The sequence below is a fragment of the Salmo salar genome, chromosome 07 (genome assembly GCF_965601325.2).
Source record: "Salmo salar chromosome 07, fSalSal1, whole genome shotgun sequence".
Taxonomy (NCBI): Eukaryota; Metazoa; Chordata; class Actinopteri; order Salmoniformes; family Salmonidae; genus Salmo; species Salmo salar.
In genome coordinates, this window is record NC_138297.1 from 27,569,982 (window position 1) to 27,590,725 (window position 20,744).

Consider the following 20,744-nt stretch of genomic DNA (forward strand, 5'->3'; position numbering starts at 1 on the left):
AAACACAACTGCACAACACATAACTACACAACAAACACTAACTACACAACACACAACTACACAACAAACACTAACTACACAACAAACACACATCTACACCATGGAAGTAAAGTATCTTATATCCTAGACCTAGGTTAAGTATCATATACTCCCCTATTTGGACAGTGAAGCTAAAACGTTTAATTTTGCTCTATACTCCAGCATATTGGATTTGAGATAAAATGTTTCATATGAGGCGCCAGTGCAGAAGGTCGCCTTTTAGTTTGGGGGATTTTCATACATATCAGTTTTACCGTTTAGAAGTTAGTGCACTTTATGTATCTAGTTCCCCATTTGAAGGTGTCATAAGGTGTCACTTATAGTGTATTAAAGTAGTCAAAAGTTTAGTATTTGGTCCCAAATTCCGAGCACGCAATTATTACGTCCGTTTGTTTAGGTTGTGTTTCTGATTATGTTGTGCTCAATAGAAATGAATGGTAATAACATGCTAACCTCTCACCATAGACCAATAACAGGGAAGGTTAACATTTAAAAAAAAATATTTATGCGTCTGTAACTTTCTCACTGCTCATTATTCACAATTCATTCATGATTATCCGTAATCCTGGTAGCATCCACATTAATATAGAAGTGTTCAGAAACATATTCCGTTCTTAATTACTCTAAAAGTGACTCCTCTGTTTCTCTTGCTCTCTCTATCTGTCTCTCTGTCTCTCTCCGCTCTGTCGTTCCCTCTCTCCCTCTGCAGCATATCCGTGTGGGCTGGGAGCAGCTGCTGACCACCATCGCCCGCACCATCAACGAGGTGGAGAACCAGATTCTGACCCGCGACGCCAAGGGTATCAGCCAGGAGCAGCTCAACGAATTCAGAGCCTCCTTCAATCACTTCGACAGGGTAAAAAAAATATATCACTATATGTCACTATATTATTGTACTTGTCTTTTCACTTCCTGGCTCAGATTTTACAGATAGCGGCTATTTTGAAGAAGGTTTTACTTGCAATGACAGTGATATGTGATTATTTTTACCTACCATAGTTGAATACACTGACTGTAAGTGTGAATTTTGAATAGTCAGTGATTTCTTGCCACCGTAGTTGTTCCTCCACACTGAGGGATAGTGTCTCCAGCGTGTTACGTTCACATAATCGTTGATCATTCCATCGTTCATTGATCATATGTCCAATCATAAAAACTGATGCTTGTGTTCTCCCTCTCTCTTTTGCAGAAGAGAAACGGCATGATGGACCCCGACGACTTCCGTGCCTGTCTCATCTCCATGGGTTACGATCTGGTGAGTAGCCTAGCTACCAACAGGAAGTGACCTCACCTTCATTTCTTCTCAGTCCCCTTTATACAAAATGACGGCGCTCTATCTGGTTGTATACAGTTATAGTATAAATGGCATCCGTTTTTATACTAAAGGTTTCAAAAACATGTTCTCCTCAACAATGATATGCTAATAATCTACTCTAATGTGTTGTCCAATAGGGTGAGATGTTCTAATCTACTGTAACATGTTGTCCAATAGGGTGAGATGTTCTAATCTACTGTAACATGTTGTCCAATACGGTGAGGTGTTCTAATCTACTGTAACATGTTGTCCAATAGGGTGAGATGTTCTAATCTACTGTAACATGTTGTCCAATAGGGTGAGGTGTTCTAATCTACTGTAACATGTTGTCCAATAGGGTGAGGTGTTCTAATCTACTGTAACATGTTGTCCAATAGGGTGAGATGTTCTAATCTACTGTAACATGTTGTCCAATAGGGTGAGGTGTTCTAATCTACTGTAACATGTTGTCCAATAGGGTGAGGTGTTCTAATCTACTGTAACATGTTGTCCAATAGGGTGAGGTGTTCTAATCTACTGTAACATGTTGTTCAATAGGGTGAGATGTTCTAATCTACTGTAACATGTTGTCCAATAGGGTGAGGTGTTCTAATCTACTGTAACATTTTGTCCAATAGGGTGAGGTGTTCTAATCTACTGTAACTTGTTGTCCAATAGGGTGAGGTGGAGTTTGCCCGCATCATGACCTTGGTGGATTCAAACAACACAGGCGTGGTCACCTTCCAGGCCTTCATCGACTTCATGACCCGTGAGACGGCCGAGACAGACACCGCTGACCAGGTCATGGCTTCCTTTAAGATCCTGGCCTCCGACAAGGTGAGCTAGAACATTTTAATATGGCCAGATCTCCCTTGAAAAATATTTTCACATCTGTGGGACAACCTGGTAAATACAATTAAATAAATACATAGAAATGAAATAAATATATACCTCCTCTCTCCCAGGCCTACATCACGGTTGACGAGCTGCGCAGAGAGCTGCCCGCAGAGCAGGCTGAGTACTGCATCAGCCGCATGACCAGGTACACAGAATTACAAAGGTCAAATAGGGGGTGCTTATATTTGTCCGGTTTCACACGTGTACAACTGTGTAACCTATACAAGTGTGTGGCTATGACACAGGCCACTTTAGTAATATAATGTATCTCTATGACCAGGGACACCGGCCACTAGTAATATAATGTAACTCTATGACCAGGGACACAGGCCACTCTAGTAATATAATGTAACTCTATGACCAGGGACACAGGCCACTCTAGTAATATAATGTATATCTATTACCAGGTACATTAGACCTCTCTAGTAATATAATGTATCTCTATGACCAGGTACATTAGATCTCTCTAGTAATATAATGTATCTCGATGACCAGGTACATTAGAGCTCTCTAGTAATATAATGTATCTCTATGACCAGGTACATTAGACCTCTCTAGTAATATAATGTATCTCTATGACCAGGTACATTAGACCTCTCTAGTAATATAATGAATCTCTATAACCAGGTACATTAGACCTCTCTGGTAATATAATGTATCTCTATGACCAGGTACATTAGACCTCTCTGGTAATATAATGTATCTCTGTGACCAGGTACATTAGACCTCTCTAGTAATATAATGTATCTCTATTACCAGGCCCATTAGACCTCTCTGGTAATATAATGTATCTCTGTGACCAGGTACATTGGAGCCGACGGCCCAGCCGGAGCCCTCGACTACATCTCTTTCTCCAGCGCACTCTATGGAGAGAGCGACTTGTAAACCCCCTCTCCTGTATGGAGAGAGCGACTTGTAAACCCCCTTTCCCCCTCCTCTTGTCTTCCCTTCATCTTCCCCCTCTCCTCTATGGAGAGAGCGACTTGTAAAACTCCTCTCCTCCTATTCCTCCTCCTCCTCCTCCTGTTCTTTCTTCCCACCATCCTCTCCCTCCTGTACAGAGAGAGGTTTAGATACCCCTTCTCCTCTCCTCTTTTCCCCTTCCCCACTCCTCCCTCCATCCACCCCCGTGCTGTCCACACTGCCCAGAGAGGAAAAGAGAGCGGGAGGCTTTGCTCAGATCAAATCTCCGAGACCCATGTCCTGTTAAGGTCTGGCTGGATTTCTAATGTTTAACTCTCATCCCTCTCTCGTCCATACTGTCATCTGTACTGCACCAAGTGCCTGATGAGCCAGAATACCTGGTGTCACACGATGATCCGTTTCACATTAACTGCCTTTCAGTACGATCGACCAGACAGAGTGGAGTCATGGGGGAAAAAACAAAGGAGGGACAAAATAAAAATAGTTTCACACTAGCAGAGTTTCTGAGCAGAGCCCCCAGCCCTATACCTCACCTCCTCAAATAATATTACAGTTCCTATTATTTGGAAGGGTTTAAAAGAAAACAATGAAATATTGTTTGGTTGGTTGTGTATTGATGCAGATGCATGCTCTGTTTATAGTAGAAATGCTGTCCATGTTGAATGGTTGAATCTCCCCCCAACACACAAATCCTTTATAGCAGCTCCCCATCCCCATACAAACACCCCTCTCTTTCCACAGAAACGTGTAATGTTGTCCCAATGCTTTCATAATGTTGTAATTTGGTATTTCAGAGAGTATAGGGTGCCATCAGAAGAGAGCAGTGAATTGTGGGTAAAAGGTAGTTAACAACTGATCTCTGATCAACTTGTTTAGAGGGGTGAAGACACTGACAGGAATAATTATTTTGATTGGAGGATAGGGTGAGGATGCTGACAGGAAGGCTCATTTTGATTGGAGGATACAAAGATAAAGGAGTATAATAACTGTTATTGCCAGAAAGAAGCGTGTCGGTCACCTCTCTCCTCCGTCTCATCCCTCTATCATCACTCCATCATCTGTACCAGGGATATGACTACACCAATAGAATGATATAATATGTAATATTTTACATATACTATTTCATATCCTATGAAACCATATTGAGGTTGTCTGCTTGCTGTGCATTTTGAGAGGAGCGAGAGACAGGTAGAGGTGTTGAGTAGTGAAAAAGAGCGAGAGAGAGAGCGAGAGAGAGGAAATCAGGTAAAGTTCTGGAGATAAAGGAATATGGACTCAGGAACCCTGAGTCCAGGTATGGTGAAACAAAGTTAGGCCCAGGCTTCATCCAAAATGGCACCCTATTCCCCATAGGCTCTAGTCAAAAGTAGTGCACTACATAGGTTATAGGGTGTCATTTTGGACTCAGACCCAGTGTAGCCTAACTATCTATGCAAGGAAGCTTTTAGGTTGTGGTCCAGTTCAATAAGAGGATGGCTGCGTTCCAGGCTGACTACACCGCAGACGGCTGCCAGATCTCACCAACGCCCGGATACGTGTTAAACAAAGCAGTTAACCACATCATACGATATAGCAATCTGATGCCTGACTGCACAGTTGATGAGGTGGCACTCAACCATTTGCAATGTAATTGGCCTGGAACATGACGTGTTTAAAACAGAACCTGAGAATGTCAGCCGTGAAGTGAGCAAGGGTATTCTAATGACAGTGTGCAATTCTCAAATCTACACCCAATTCCCTATGTCGTGCACTAGTTTTGACCTGATCCGAAGTAGCCAAGTGCACTACGGAGGGAATAGGGTGTCATTTAGGACAAAGCCAGAGCCAGTAACTCCCTTTTGCATGGATTCTTTCTCTTCTGTCTTCTCTATTATCCCTTCCTCCTGTTTTCCCTCTATTCTATCACCCGCTACAAGAGCTTGCTTCCACACAGTCCTTCAAAGTTAAAGTCACACCTTGGAATAAATCAAAAAGGAAAACTATATTACTATATGAAGTTTTGTGTTGTGTTTTTATTTCCCATCGATCACCATAAAGGGAGTGGCGATACTGTTGAAGTAACATCAGTTGCAACTGTTCAGAAGTAAAGCAAAATGTCCAAGGCAGTTCCTAGTTCATTAAATATTACATAAATACAAGAAAGAACTGTAAGACTTATTTAAATGTAAACACCGTAATGTCACTAAGACTTACAGACTTTATATAGCATAAACATTCAAGAATGAAAACATAATATGAAACTGAGTTAATTGGATATATTAACAAAATACATTCACAGTGCATATTAGCAGAGGGTCAATGCCAACACAAGCCTCTCTAGAGCAGTCAGTTAGCGTGTTTGACAATCTATCTAAAGATTGGTGCTTCGACACCACCCATGGATGACATTTTTCAGATTGTAGCAATGTGAAACTTCCTGACTTGTAGTGAGCTTCCATGAGACTTTGGCCTGCTGAGGGTCAATATAATCACAAGTCTCTGTGGCGCAGAAGATCAGAGACCATTGACAGCCATTTAGGTATAGTATAGCAGCAGGTATAGGAACTTGTCATCTTTCATGTTCAACAACACACCAATCACATGTGACAATAGGAAACAAAGCAGGTCAAAAGCGAGCTTACTGTAAATCCAGGAAGGTCTTTCCACATCACTATAAATGAAAAAATAGCATCTCTGGGTGGGCTCAAATCACCAACCTTTAAACTAACGGCCTAAGGCGCTATACAATTGTGCCACAGAGACTTGTGATTATATTGACCCTCAGCAGGACAAAGTCTCATGGAAGCCCACTACAAGTCAGGAAGTTTCACATCGCTACAATCTGAAAAATGTCATCCATGGGTGGTGTCGAAGCACCAATCTTTAGATAGATTGTCAAACACACTAACTGATTGCACTAGAGAGGCTTGTGTTGGCATTGACCCTCAGCAGGACAAAGTAACAGGCAATCTCATTACAGGTCCAGGATGTCACATCCGCATCATGGAGCACAACAAACTGAAAACTCTCGTCCCTGGGTGGGCTCGAACCACCAACCTTTAGATTAACAGTCTAACGCGCTAACCAATTGCGCCACAGAGACTTTTTGTGTGTCTAACCCTGACACTTGATCGCTGGCCATCCGTGATCTCATCCAACTGTACATGGAGTTTACGAAACAACAACACTTTGTTCCAATGGTTGTGTCAACGTGCATCGAAAGTGCCGCAACATTTTCAAGGAAGTAGCCCTGTAGTTTTCTAACGTTTGTTAGCTTTTTGAATGGCCTTAAAAGGGCAAAAATGTAGAACAATGTTCGTCAGCACAACATTATATAAAAAGGCATCTGGCATGAGTAAATTCAGCCACAATCACAAACATAATTTAAAAAACATATATCTTAAACAACTGCGTTTTCACGAATGTAATATATGATCGCCAAGCCCATTCAAAATAATTAGGGGACTGACCCCGGAAGAATGATGTAATGGCGAGTCACTTTCATGGCGTATAGGCACACATAGTCACACAAACACACACATACTGGACCAACATTGTCCTTCAAGCGAGATACATTTAAATGCTAAGGGTTTTCATGCCAGATTGACATCATTTACATTGTCATACTTGCCGGATTAATATGAATAAATGATATGTTCCATGGAGACCACAGAATGATCAAGCTATTGAGTAACAGAAGATCAGAGACCATTGACAGCCATTTAGGTATAGTATAGCAGCAGGTATAGGAAATTGTCATCTTTCATGTTCAACAACACACCAATCACATGTGACAATAGGAAACAAAGCAGGTCAAAAGCGAGCTTACTGTAAATCCAGGAAGGTCTTTCCACATCACTACAAATGGAAAGATAGCATCTCTGGGTGGGCTGAAATCACCAACCTTTAAACTAACGGCCTAAGGCGCTATACAATTGTGCCACAGAGACTTATGATTATATTGACCCTCAGCAGGACAAAGTCTCATGGAAGCTCACTACAAGTCAGGAAGTTTCACATCGCTACAATCTGAAAAATGTCATCCATGGGTGGTGTCGAAGCACCAATCTTTTGTCAAACACACTAACTGATTGCACTAGAGAGGCTTGTGTTGGCATTGACCCTCAGCAGGACAAAGTAACAGGGAATCTCATTACAGGTCCAGGATGTCACATCCGCATCATGGAGCACAACAAACTGAAAACTGTCGTCCCTGGGTGGGCTCGAACCACCAACCTTTAGATTAACAGTCTAACGCGCTAACCAATTGCGCCACAGAGACTTGTTGTGTGTCTGACCCTGACACTTGATCGCTGGCCATCCGTGATCTCATCCAACTGTACATGGAGTTTACGAAACAACAACACTTTGTTCCAATGGTTGTGTCAACGTGCATCGAAAGTGCCGCAACATTTTCAAGGAAGTAGCCCTGTAGTTTTCTAACGTTTGTTAGCTTTTTGAATGGCCTCAAAAGGGCAAAAATGTAGCACAATGTTCGTCAGCACAACATTATATAAAAAGGCATCTGGCATGAGTAAATTCAGCCACAATCACAAACATAATTTAAAAAACATATATCTTAAACAACTGCGTTTTCACGAATGTAATATATGATCGCCAAGCCCATTCAAAATAATTAGGGGACTGACCCCGGAAGAATGATGTAATGGCGAGTCACTTTCATGGCGTATAGGCACACATAGTCACACAAACACACACATACTGGACCAACATTGTCCTTCAAGCGAGATACATTTAAATGCTAAGGGTTTTCATGCCAGATTGACATCATTTACATTGTCATACTTGCCGGATTAATATGAATAAATGATATGTTCCATGGAGACCACAGAATGATCAAGCTATTGAGTAACAGAAGATCAGAGACCATTGACAGCCATTTAGGTATAGTATAGCAGCAGGTATAGGAAATTGTCATCTTTCATGTTCAACAACACACCAATCACATGTGACAATAGGAAACAAAGCAGGTCAAAAGCGAGCTTACTGTAAATCCAGGAAGGTCTTTCCACATCACTACAAATGGAAAGATAGCATCTCTGGGTGGGCTGAAATCACCAACCTTTAAACTAACGGCCTAAGGCGCTATACAATTGTGCCACAGAGAGTTGTGATTATATTGACCCTCAGCAGGACAAAGTCTCATGGAAGCTCACTACAAGTCAGGAAGTTTCACATCGCTACAATCTGAAAAATGTCATCCATGGGTGGTGTCGAAGCACCAATCTTTAGATAGATTGTCAAACACACTAACTGATTGCACTAGAGAGGCTTCTGTTGGCATTGACCCTCAGCAGGACAAAGTAACAGGGAATCTCATTACAGGTCCAGGATGTCACATCCGCATCATGGAGCACAACAAACTGAAAACTCTCGTCCCTGGGTGGGCTCGAACCACCAACCTTTAGATTAACAGTCTAACGCGCTAACCAATTGCGCCAGAGAGACTTGTTGTGTGTCTGATCCTGACACTTGATCGCTGGCCATCCGTGATCTCATCCAACTGTACATGGAGTTTACGAAACAACAACACTTTGTTCCAATGGTTGTGTCAACGTGCATCGAAAGTGCCGCAACATTTTCGAGGAAGTAGCCCTGTAGTTTTCTAACGTTTGTTAGCTTTTTGAATGGCCTTAAAAATGCAAAAATGTAGCACAATGTTCGTCAGCGCAACATTATATAAAAAGGCATCTGGCAGGAGTAAATTCAGCCACAATCACAAATATAATTTGATAAATATATATCTTAAACAACTGCGTTTTCACGAATGTAATATATGATCACCAAGCCCATTCAAAATAATTAGGGGACTGACCCCGGAAGAATGATGTAATGGCGAGTCACTTTCATGGCGTATAGGCACACACAGTCACACAAACACACACATACTGGACCAACATTGTCCTTCAAGCGAGATACATTTAAATGCTAAGGGTTTTCATGCCAGATTGACATAATTTACATTGTCATACTTGCCGGATTAATATGAATAAATGATATGTTCTATGGAGACGACAGAATGATCAAGCTATTGAGTAACAGAAGATCAGAGACCATTGACAGCCATTTAGGTATAGTATAGCGGCAGGTATAGGAACTTGTCATCTTTCATGTTCAACAACACACCAATCACATGTGACAATAGGAAACAAATCAGGTCAAAAGCGAGCTTACTGTAAATCCAGGAAGGTCTTTCCACATCAGTATAAATGAAAAAATAGCATCTCTGGGTGGGCTAAATCACCAACCTTTAAACTAACGGCCTAAGGCGCTATACAATTGCGCCACAGAGACTTGTGATTATATTGACCCTCAGCGGGACAAAGTCTCATGGAAGCCCACTACAAGTCAGGAAGTTTCACATCGCTACAATCTGAAAAATGTCATCCATGGGTGGTGTCGAAGCACCAATCTTTAGATAGATTGTCAAACACACTAACTGATTGCACTAGAGAGGCTTGTGTTGGCATTGACCCTCAGCAGGACAAAGTAACAGGCAATCTCATTACAGGTCCAGGATGTCACATCCGCATCATGGAGCACAACAAACTGAAAACTCTCGTCCCTGGGTGGGCTCGAACCACCAACCTTTAGATTAACAGTCTAACGCGCTAACCAATTGCGCCACAGAGTCTTTTTGTGTGTCTAACCCTGACACTTGATCGCTGGCCATCCGTGATCTCATCCAACTGTACATGGAGTTTACGAAACAACAACACTTTGTTCCAATGGTTGTGTCAACGTGCATCGAAAGTGCCGCAACATTTTCAAGGAAGTAGCCCTGTAGTTTTCTAACGTTTGTTAGCTTTTTGAATGGCCTTAAAAGGGCAAAAATGTAGAACAATGTTCGTCAGCACAACATTATATAAAAAGGCATCTGGCATGAGTAAATTCAGCCACAATCACAAACATAATTTAAAAAACATATATCTTAAACAACTGCGTTTTCACGAATGTAATATATGATCGCCAAGCCCATTCAAAATAATTAGGGGACTGACCCCGGAAGAATGATGTAATGGCGAGTCACTTTCATGGCGTATAGGCACACATAGTCACACAAACACACACATACTGGACCAACATTGTCCTTCAAGCGAGATACATTTAAATGCTAAGGGTTTTCATGCCAGATTGACATCATTTACATTGTCATACTTGCCGGATTAATATGAATAAATGATATGTTCCATGGAGACCACAGAATGATCAAGCTATTGAGTAACAGAAGATCAGAGACCATTGACAGCCATTTTGGTATAGTATAGCAGCAGGTATAGGAAATTGTCATCTTTCATGTTCAACAACACACCAATCACATGTGACAATAGGAAACAAAGCAGGTCAAAAGCGAGCTTACTGTAAATCCAGGAAGGTCTTTCCACATCACTACAAATGGAAAGATAGCATCTCTGGGTGGGCTGAAATCACCAACCTTTAAACTAACGGCCTAAGGCGCTATACAATTGTGCCACAGAGACTTATGATTATATTGACCCTCAGCAGGACAAAGTCTCATGGAAGCTCACTACAAGTCAGGAAGTTTCACATCGCTACAATCTGAAAAATGTCATCCATGGGTGGTGTCGAAGCACCAATCTTTTGTCAAACACACTAACTGATTGCACTAGAGAGGCTTGTGTTGGCATTGACCCTCAGCAGGACAAAGTAACAGGGAATCTCATTACAGGTCCAGGATGTCACATCCGCATCATGGAGCACAACAAACTGAAAACTGTCGTCCCTGGGTGGGCTCGAACCACCAACCTTTAGATTAACAGTCTAACGCGCTAACCAATTGCGCCACAGAGACTTGTTGTGTGTCTGACCCTGACACTTGATCGCTGGCCATCCGTGATCTCATCCAACTGTACATGGAGTTTACGAAACAACAACACTTTGTTCCAATGGTTGTGTCAACGTGCATCGAAAGTGCCGCAACATTTTCAAGGAAGTAGCCCTGTAGTTTTCTAACGTTTGTTAGCTTTTTGAATGGCCTTAAAAGGGCAAAAATGTAGAACAATGTTCGTCAGCACAACATTATATAAAAAGGCATCTGGCATGAGTAAATTCAGCCACAATCACAAACATAATTTAAAAAACATATATCTTAAACAACTGCGTTTTCACGAATGTAATATATGATCGCCAAGCCCATTCAAAATAATTAGGGGACTGACCCCGGAAGAATGATGTAATGGCGAGTCACTTTCATGGCGTATAGGCACACATAGTCACACAAACACACACATACTGGACCAACATTGTCCTTCAAGCGAGATACATTTAAATGCTAAGGGTTTTCATGCCAGATTGACATCATTTACATTGTCATACTTGCCGGATTAATATGAATAAATGATATGTTCCATGGAGACCACAGAATGATCAAGCTATTGAGTAACAGAAGATCAGAGACCATTGACAGCCATTTAGGTATAGTATAGCAGCAGGTATAGGAAATTGTCATCTTTCATGTTCAACAACACACCAATCACATGTGACAATAGGAAACAAAGCAGGTCAAAAGCGAGCTTACTGTAAATCCAGGAAGGTCTTTCCACATCACTACAAATGGAAAGATAGCATCTCTGGGTGGGCTGAAATCACCAACCTTTAAACTAACGGCCTAAGGCGCTATACAATTGTGCCACAGAGAGTTGTGATTATATTGACCCTCAGCAGGACAAAGTCTCATGGAAGCTCACTACAAGTCAGGAAGTTTCACATCGCTACAATCTGAAAAATGTCATCCATGGGTGGTGTCGAAGCACCAATCTTTAGATAGATTGTCAAACACACTAACTGATTGCACTAGAGAGGCTTCTGTTGGCATTGACCCTCAGCAGGACAAAGTAACAGGGAATCTCATTACAGGTCCAGGATGTCACATCCGCATCATGGAGCACAACAAACTGAAAACTCTCGTCCCTGGGTGGGCTCGAACCACCAACCTTTAGATTAACAGTCTAACGCGCTAACCAATTGCGCCAGAGAGACTTGTTGTGTGTCTGATCCTGACACTTGATCGCTGGCCATCCGTGATCTCATCCAACTGTACATGGAGTTTACGAAACAACAACACTTTGTTCCAATGGTTGTGTCAACGTGCATCGAAAGTGCCGCAACATTTTCGAGGAAGTAGCCCTGTAGTTTTCTAACGTTTGTTAGCTTTTTGAATGGCCTTAAAAATGCAAAAATGTAGCACAATGTTCGTCAGCGCAACATTATATAAAAAGGCATCTGGCAGGAGTAAATTCAGCCACAATCACAAATATAATTTGATAAATATATATCTTAAACAACTGCGTTTTCACGAATGTAATATATGATCACCAAGCCCATTCAAAATAATTAGGGGACTGACCCCGGAAGAATGATGTAATGGCGAGTCACTTTCATGGCGTATAGGCACACACAGTCACACAAACACACACATACTGGACCAACATTGTCCTTCAAGCGAGATACATTTAAATGCTAAGGGTTTTCATGCCAGATTGACATAATTTACATTGTCATACTTGCCGGATTAATATGAATAAATGATATGTTCTATGGAGACGACAGAATGATCAAGCTATTGAGTAACAGAAGATCAGAGACCATTGACAGCCATTTAGGTATAGTATAGCGGCAGGTATAGGAACTTGTCATCTTTCATGTTCAACAACACACCAATCACATGTGACAATAGGAAACAAATCAGGTCAAAAGCGAGCTTACTGTAAATCCAGGAAGGTCTTTCCACATCAGTATAAATGAAAAAATAGCATCTCTGGGTGGGCTAAATCACCAACCTTTAAACTAACGGCCTAAGGCGCTATACAATTGCGCCACAGAGACTTGTGATTATATTGACCCTCAGCAGGACAAAGTCTCATGGAAGCCCACTACAAGTCAGGAAGTTTCACATCGCTACAATCTGAAAAATGTCATCCATGGGTGGTGTCGAAGCACCAATCTTTAGATAGATTGTCAAACACACTAACTGATTGCACTAGAGAGGCTTGTGTTGGCATTGACCCTCAGCAGGACAAAGTAACAGGCAATCTCATTACAGGTCCAGGATGTCACATCCGCATCATGGAGCACAACAAACTGAAAACTCTCGTCCCTGGGTGGGCTCGAACCACCAACCTTTAGATTAACAGTCTAACGCGCTAACCAATTGCGCCACAGAGACTTTTTGTGTGTCTAACCCTGACACTTGATCGCTGGCCATCCGTGATCTCATCCAACTGTACATGGAGTTTACGAAACAACAACACTTTGTTCCAATGGTTGTGTCAACGTGCATCGAAAGTGCCGCAACATTTTCAAGGAAGTAGCCCTGTAGTTTTCTAACGTTTGTTAGCTTTTTGAATGGCCTTAAAAGGGCAAAAATGTAGAACAATGTTCGTCAGCACAACATTATATAAAAAGGCATCTGGCATGAGTAAATTCAGCCACAATCACAAACATAATTTAAAAAACATATATCTTAAACAACTGCGTTTTCACGAATGTAATATATGATCGCCAAGCCCATTCAAAATAATTAGGGGACTGACCCCGGAAGAATGATGTAATGGCGAGTCACTTTCATGGCGTATAGGCACACATAGTCACACAAACACACACATACTGGACCAACATTGTCCTTCAAGCGAGATACATTTAAATGCTAAGGGTTTTCATGCCAGATTGACATCATTTACATTGTCATACTTGCCGGATTAATATGAATAAATGATATGTTCCATGGAGACCACAGAATGATCAAGCTATTGAGTAACAGAAGATCAGAGACCATTGACAGCCATTTTGGTATAGTATAGCAGCAGGTATAGGAAATTGTCATCTTTCATGTTCAACAACACACCAATCACATGTGACAATAGGAAACAAAGCAGGTCAAAAGCGAGCTTACTGTAAATCCAGGAAGGTCTTTCCACATCACTACAAATGGAAAGATAGCATCTCTGGGTGGGCTGAAATCACCAACCTTTAAACTAACGGCCTAAGGCGCTATACAATTGTGCCACAGAGACTTATGATTATATTGACCCTCAGCAGGACAAAGTCTCATGGAAGCTCACTACAAGTCAGGAAGTTTCACATCGCTACAATCTGAAAAATGTCATCCATGGGTGGTGTCGAAGCACCAATCTTTTGTCAAACACACTAACTGATTGCACTAGAGAGGCTTGTGTTGGCATTGACCCTCAGCAGGACAAAGTAACAGGGAATCTCATTACAGGTCCAGGATGTCACATCCGCATCATGGAGCACAACAAACTGAAAACTGTCGTCCCTGGGTGGGCTCGAACCACCAACCTTTAGATTAACAGTCTAACGCGCTAACCAATTGCGCCACAGAGACTTGTTGTGTGTCTGACCCTGACACTTGATCGCTGGCCATCCGTGATCTCATCCAACTGTACATGGAGTTTACGAAACAACAACACTTTGTTCCAATGGTTGTGTCAACGTGCATCGAAAGTGCCGCAACATTTTCAAGGAAGTAGCCCTGTAGTTTTCTAACGTTTGTTAGCTTTTTGAATGGCCTTAAAAGGGCAAAAATGTAGAACAATGTTCGTCAGCACAACATTATATAAAAAGGCATCTGGCATGAGTAAATTCAGCCACAATCACAAACATAATTTAAAAAACATATATCTTAAACAACTGCGTTTTCACGAATGTAATATATGATCGCCAAGCCCATTCAAAATAATTAGGGGACTGACCCCGGAAGAATGATGTAATGGCGAGTCACTTTCATGGCGTATAGGCACACATAGTCACACAAACACACACATACTGGACCAACATTGTCCTTCAAGCGAGATACATTTAAATGCTAAGGGTTTTCATGCCAGATTGACATCATTTACATTGTCATACTTGCCGGATTAATATGAATAAATGATATGTTCCATGGAGACCACAGAATGATCAAGCTATTGAGTAACAGAAGATCAGAGACCATTGACAGCCATTTAGGTATAGTATAGCAGCAGGTATAGGAAATTGTCATCTTTCATGTTCAACAACACACCAATCACATGTGACAATAGGAAACAAAGCAGGTCAAAAGCGAGCTTACTGTAAATCCAGGAAGGTCTTTCCACATCACTACAAATGGAAAGATAGCATCTCTGGGTGGGCTGAAATCACCAACCTTTAAACTAACGGCCTAAGGCGCTATACAATTGTGCCACAGAGAGTTGTGATTATATTGACCCTCAGCAGGACAAAGTCTCATGGAAGCTCACTACAAGTCAGGAAGTTTCACATCGCTACAATCTGAAAAATGTCATCCATGGGTGGTGTCGAAGCACCAATCTTTAGATAGATTGTCAAACACACTAACTGATTGCACTAGAGAGGCTTCTGTTGGCATTGACCCTCAGCAGGACAAAGTAACAGGGAATCTCATTACAGGTCCAGGATGTCACATCCGCATCATGGAGCACAACAAACTGAAAACTCTCGTCCCTGGGTGGGCTCGAACCACCAACCTTTAGATTAACAGTCTAACGCGCTAACCAATTGCGCCAGAGAGACTTGTTGTGTGTCTGATCCTGACACTTGATCGCTGGCCATCCGTGATCTCATCCAACTGTACATGGAGTTTACGAAACAACAACACTTTGTTCCAATGGTTGTGTCAACGTGCATCGAAAGTGCCGCAACATTTTCGAGGAAGTAGCCCTGTAGTTTTCTAACGTTTGTTAGCTTTTTGAATGGCCTTAAAAATGCAAAAATGTAGCACAATGTTCGTCAGCGCAACATTATATAAAAAGGCATCTGGCAGGAGTAAATTCAGCCACAATCACAAATATAATTTGATAAATATATATCTTAAACAACTGCGTTTTCACGAATGTAATATATGATCACCAAGCCCATTCAAAATAATTAGGGGACTGACCCCGGAAGAATGATGTAATGGCGAGTCACTTTCATGGCGTATAGGCACACACAGTCACACAAACACACACATACTGGACCAACATTGTCCTTCAAGCGAGATACATTTAAATGCTAAGGGTTTTCATGCCAGATTGACATAATTTACATTGTCATACTTGCCGGATTAATATGAATAAATGATATGTTCTATGGAGACGACAGAATGATCAAGCTATTGAGTAACAGAAGATCAGAGACCATTGACAGCCATTTAGGTATAGTATAGCGGCAGGTATAGGAACTTGTCATCTTTCATGTTCAACAACACACCAATCACATGTGACAATAGGAAACAAATCAGGTCAAAAGCGAGCTTACTGTAAATCCAGGAAGGTCTTTCCACATCAGTATAAATGAAAAAATAGCATCTCTGGGTGGGCTAAATCACCAACCTTTAAACTAACGGCCTAAGGCGCTATACAATTGCGCCACAGAGACTTGTGATTATATTGACCCTCAGCGGGCCAAAGTCTCATGGAAGCTCACTACAAGTCAGGAAGTTTCACATCGCTACAATCTGAAAAATGTCATCCATGGGTGGTGTCGAAGCACCAATCTTTTGTCAAACACACTAACTGATTGCACTAGAGAGGCTTGTGTTGGCATTGACCCTCAGCAGGACAAAGTAACAGGGAATCTCATTACAGGTCCAGGATGTCACATCCGCATCATGGAGCACAACAAACTGAAAACTCTCAACCTGGGTGGGCTCGAACCACCAACCTTTAGATTAACAGTCTAACGCGCTAACCAATTGCGCCACAGAGACTTGTTGTGTGTCTGATCCTGACACTTGATCGCTGGCCATCCGTGATCTCATCCAACTGTACATGGAGTTTACGAAACAACAACACTTTGTTCCAATGGTTGTGTCAACGTGCATCGAAAGTGCCGCAACATTTTCGAGGAAGTAGCACTGTAGTTTTCTAACGTTTGTTAGCTTTTTGAATGGCCTTAAAAGGGCAAAAATGTAGAACAATGTTCGTCAGCACAACATTATATAAAAAGGCATCTGGCAGGAGTAAAATCAGCCACAATCACAAATATAATTTGATAAATATATATCTTAAACAACTGCGTTTTCACGAATGTAATATATGATCGCCAAGCCCATTCAAAATAATTAGGGGACTGACCCCGGAAGAATGATGTAATGGCGAGTCACTTTCATGGCGTATAGGCACACATAGTCACACAAACACACACATACTGGACCAACATTGTCATTCAAGCGAGATACATTTAAATGCTAAGGGTTTTCATGCCAGATTGACATCATTTACATTGTCATACTTGCCGGATTAATATGAATAAATGATATGTTCCATGGAGACCACAGAATGATCAAGCTATTGAGTAACAGAAGATCAGAGACCATTGACAGCCATTTAGGTATAGTATAGCAGCAGGTATAGGAAATTGTCATCTTTCATGTTCAACAACACACCAATCACATGTGACAATAGGAAACAAAGCAGGTCAAAAGCGAGCTTACTGTAAATCCAGGAAGGTCTTTCCACATCACTATAAATGGAAAGATAGCATCTCTGGGTGGGCTGAAATCACCAACCTTTAAACTAACGGCCTAAGGCGCTATACAATTGTGCCACAGAGACTTGTGATTATATTGACCCTCAGCAGGACAAAGTCTCATGGAAGCTCACTACAAGTCAGGAAGTTTCACATCGCTACAATCTGAAAAATGTCATCCATGGGTGGTGTCGAAGCACCAATCTTTAGATAGATTGTCAAACACACAAACTGATTGCACTAGAGAGGCTTCTGTTGGCATTGACCCTCAGCAGGACAAAGTAACAGGGAATCTCATTACAGGTCCAGGATGTCACATCCGCATCATGGAGCACAACAAACTGAAAACTCTCGTCCCTGGGTGGGCTCGAACCACCAACCTTTAGATTAACAGTCTAACGCGCTAACCAATTGCGCCAGAGAGACTTATTGTGTGTCTGACCCTGACACTTGATCGCTGGCCATCCGTGATCTCATCCAACTGTACATGGAGTTTACGAAACAACAACACTTTGTTCCAATGGTTGTGTCAACGTGCATCGAAAGTGCCGCAACATTTTCAAGGAAGTAGCCCTGTAGTTTTCTAACGTTTGTTAGCTTTTTGAATGGCCTTAAAAGGGCAAAAATGTAGCACAATGTTCGTCAGCACAACATTATATAAAAAGGCATCTGGCAGGAGTAAATTCAGCCACAATCACAAATATAATTTGATAAATATATATCTTAAACAACTGCGTTTTCACGAATGTAATATATGATCACCAAGCCCATTCAAAATAATTAGGGGACTGACCCCGGAAGAATGATGTAATGGCGAGTCACTTTCATGGCGTATAGGCACACACAGTCACACAAACACACACATACTGGACCAACATTGTCCTTCAAGCGAGATACATTTAAATGCTAAGGGTTTTCATGCCAGATTGACATAATTTACATTGTCATACTTGCCGGATTAATATGAATAAATGATATGTTCTATGGAGACGACAGAATGATCAAGCTATTGAGTAACAGAAGATCAGAGACCATTGACAGCCATTTAGGTATAGTATAGCGGCAGGTATAGGAACTTGTCATCTTTCATGTTCAACAACACACCAATCACATGTGACAATAGGAAACAAATCAGGTCAAAAGCGAGCTTACTGTAAATCCAGGAAGGTCTTTCCACATCAGTATAAATGAAAAAATAGCATCTCTGGGTGGGCTAAATCACCAACCTTTAAACTAACGGCCTAAGGCGCTATACAATTGCGCCACAGAGACTTGTGATTATATTGACCCTCAGCGGGCCAAAGTCTCATGGAAGCTCACTACAAGTCAGGAAGTTTCACATCGCTACAATCTGAAAAATGTCATCCATGGGTGGTGTCGAAGCACCAATCTTTTGTCAAACACACTAACTGATTGCACTAGAGAGGCTTGTGTTGGCATTGACCCTCAGCAGGACAAAGTAACAGGGAATCTCATTACAGGTCCAGGATGTCACATCCGCATCATGGAGCACAACAAACTGAAAACTCTCGTCCCTGGGTGGGCTCGAACCACCAACCTTTAGATTAACAGTCTAACGCGCTAACCAATTGCGCCACAGAGACTTGTTGTGTGTCTGATCCTGACACTTGATCGCTGGCCATCCGTGATCTCATCCAACTGTACATGGAGTTTACGAAACAACAACACTTTGTTCCAATGGTTGTGTCAACGTGCATCGAAAGTGCCGCAACATTTTCGAGGAAGTAGCACTGTAGTTTTCTAACGTTTGTTAGCTTTTTGAATGGCCTTAAAAGGGCAAAAATGTAGAACAATGTTCGTCAGCACAACATTATATAAAAAGGCATCTGGCAGGAGTAAAATCAGCCACAATCACAAATATAATTTGATAAATATATATCTTAAACAACTGCGTTTTCACGAATGTAATATATGATCGCCAAGCCCATTCAAAATAATTAGGGGACTGACCCCGGAAGAATGATGTAATGGCGAGTCACTTTCATGGCGTATAGGCACACATAGTCACACAAACACACACATACTGGACCAACATTGTCATTCAAGCGAGATACATTTAAATGCTAAGGGTTTTCATGCCAGATTGACATCATTTACATTGTCATACTTGCCGGATTAATATGAATAAATGATATGTTCCATGGAGACCACAGAATGATCAAGCTATTGAGTAACAGAAGATCAGAGACCATTGACAGCCATTTAGGTATAGTATAGCAGCAGGTATAGGAAATTGTCATCTTTCATGTTCAACAACACACCAATCACATGTGACAATAGGAAACAAAGCAGGTCAAAAGCGAGCTTACTGTAAATCCAGGAAGGTCTTTCCACATCACTATAAATGGAAAGATAGCATCTCTGGGTGGGCTGAAATCACCAACCTTTAAACTAACGGCCTAAGGCGCTATACAATTGTGCCACAGAGACTTGTGATTATATTGACCCTCAGCAGGACAAAGTCTCATGGAAGCTCACTACAAGTCAGGAAGTTTCACATCGCTACAATCTGAAAAATGTCATCCATGGGTGGTGTCGAAGCACCAATCTTTAGATAGATTGTCAAACACACTAACTGATTGCACTAGAGAGGCTTCTGTTGGCATTGACCCTCAGCAGGACAAAGTAACAGGGAATCTCATTACAGGTCCAGGATGTCACATCCGCATCATGGAGCACAACAAACTGAAAACTCTCGTCCCTGGGTGGGCTCGAACCACCAACCTTTAGATTAACAGTCTAACGCGCTAACCAATTGCGCCAGAGAGACTTATTGTGTGTCTGACCCTGACACTTGATCGCTGGCCATCCGTGATCTCATCCAACTGTACATGGAGTTTACGAAACAACAACACTTTGTTCCAATGGTTGTGTCAACGTGCATCGAAAGTGCCGCAACATTTTCAAGGAAGTAGCCCTGTAGTTTTCTAACGTTTGTTAGCTTTTTGAATGGCCTTAAAAGGGCAAAAATGTAGCACAATGTTCGTCAGCACAACATTATATAAAAAGGCATCTGGCAGGAGTAAATTCAGCCACAATCACAAATATAATTTGATAAATATATATCTTAAACAACTGC

General features: G+C 41.6%; 1 protein-coding gene and 7 non-coding genes across 8 annotated transcripts in view; 1 reads left to right on the forward strand and 7 right to left on the reverse strand.

Annotated features, from left to right (window-relative positions):
* The window catches only part of LOC106608893 (alpha-actinin-3), a 38,140-nt gene extending 32,990 nt beyond the window's left edge, over positions 1-5,150 (forward strand). Inside the window, exons 18-22 of the mRNA XM_014207088.3 lie at positions 749-895; positions 1,229-1,294; positions 2,012-2,170; positions 2,299-2,375; positions 3,034-5,150. Of these exons, the coding sequence (XP_014062563.1) occupies positions 749-895; positions 1,229-1,294; positions 2,012-2,170; positions 2,299-2,375; positions 3,034-3,115 (531 nt within the window). The 3' untranslated portion in view covers positions 3,116-5,150. The remainder of the gene's footprint in view (positions 1-748; positions 896-1,228; positions 1,295-2,011; positions 2,171-2,298; positions 2,376-3,033) is intronic.
* Positions 5,151-6,162: 1,012 nt separating this feature from the next.
* Positions 6,163-6,236, reverse strand: trnan-guu (transfer RNA asparagine (anticodon GUU)). The gene has a single exon. It is a non-coding gene; the product is annotated as a tRNA-Asn (tRNA).
* A 1,105-nt stretch (positions 6,237-7,341) lies between these two features.
* On the reverse strand, positions 7,342-7,415 carry trnan-guu (transfer RNA asparagine (anticodon GUU)). The gene has a single exon. It is a non-coding gene; the product is annotated as a tRNA-Asn (tRNA).
* A 2,299-nt stretch (positions 7,416-9,714) lies between these two features.
* On the reverse strand, positions 9,715-9,788 carry trnan-guu (transfer RNA asparagine (anticodon GUU)). The gene has a single exon. It is a non-coding gene; the product is annotated as a tRNA-Asn (tRNA).
* Positions 9,789-10,893: 1,105 nt separating this feature from the next.
* Positions 10,894-10,967, reverse strand: trnan-guu (transfer RNA asparagine (anticodon GUU)). The gene has a single exon. It is a non-coding gene; the product is annotated as a tRNA-Asn (tRNA).
* Positions 10,968-13,266: 2,299 nt separating this feature from the next.
* On the reverse strand, positions 13,267-13,340 carry trnan-guu (transfer RNA asparagine (anticodon GUU)). Its single transcript has one exon. It is a non-coding gene; the product is annotated as a tRNA-Asn (tRNA).
* A 1,105-nt stretch (positions 13,341-14,445) lies between these two features.
* Positions 14,446-14,519, reverse strand: trnan-guu (transfer RNA asparagine (anticodon GUU)). The gene has a single exon. It is a non-coding gene; the product is annotated as a tRNA-Asn (tRNA).
* Positions 14,520-19,174: 4,655 nt separating this feature from the next.
* Positions 19,175-19,248, reverse strand: trnan-guu (transfer RNA asparagine (anticodon GUU)). Its single transcript has one exon. It is a non-coding gene; the product is annotated as a tRNA-Asn (tRNA).
* Positions 19,249-20,744: the final 1,496 nt, after the last annotated feature.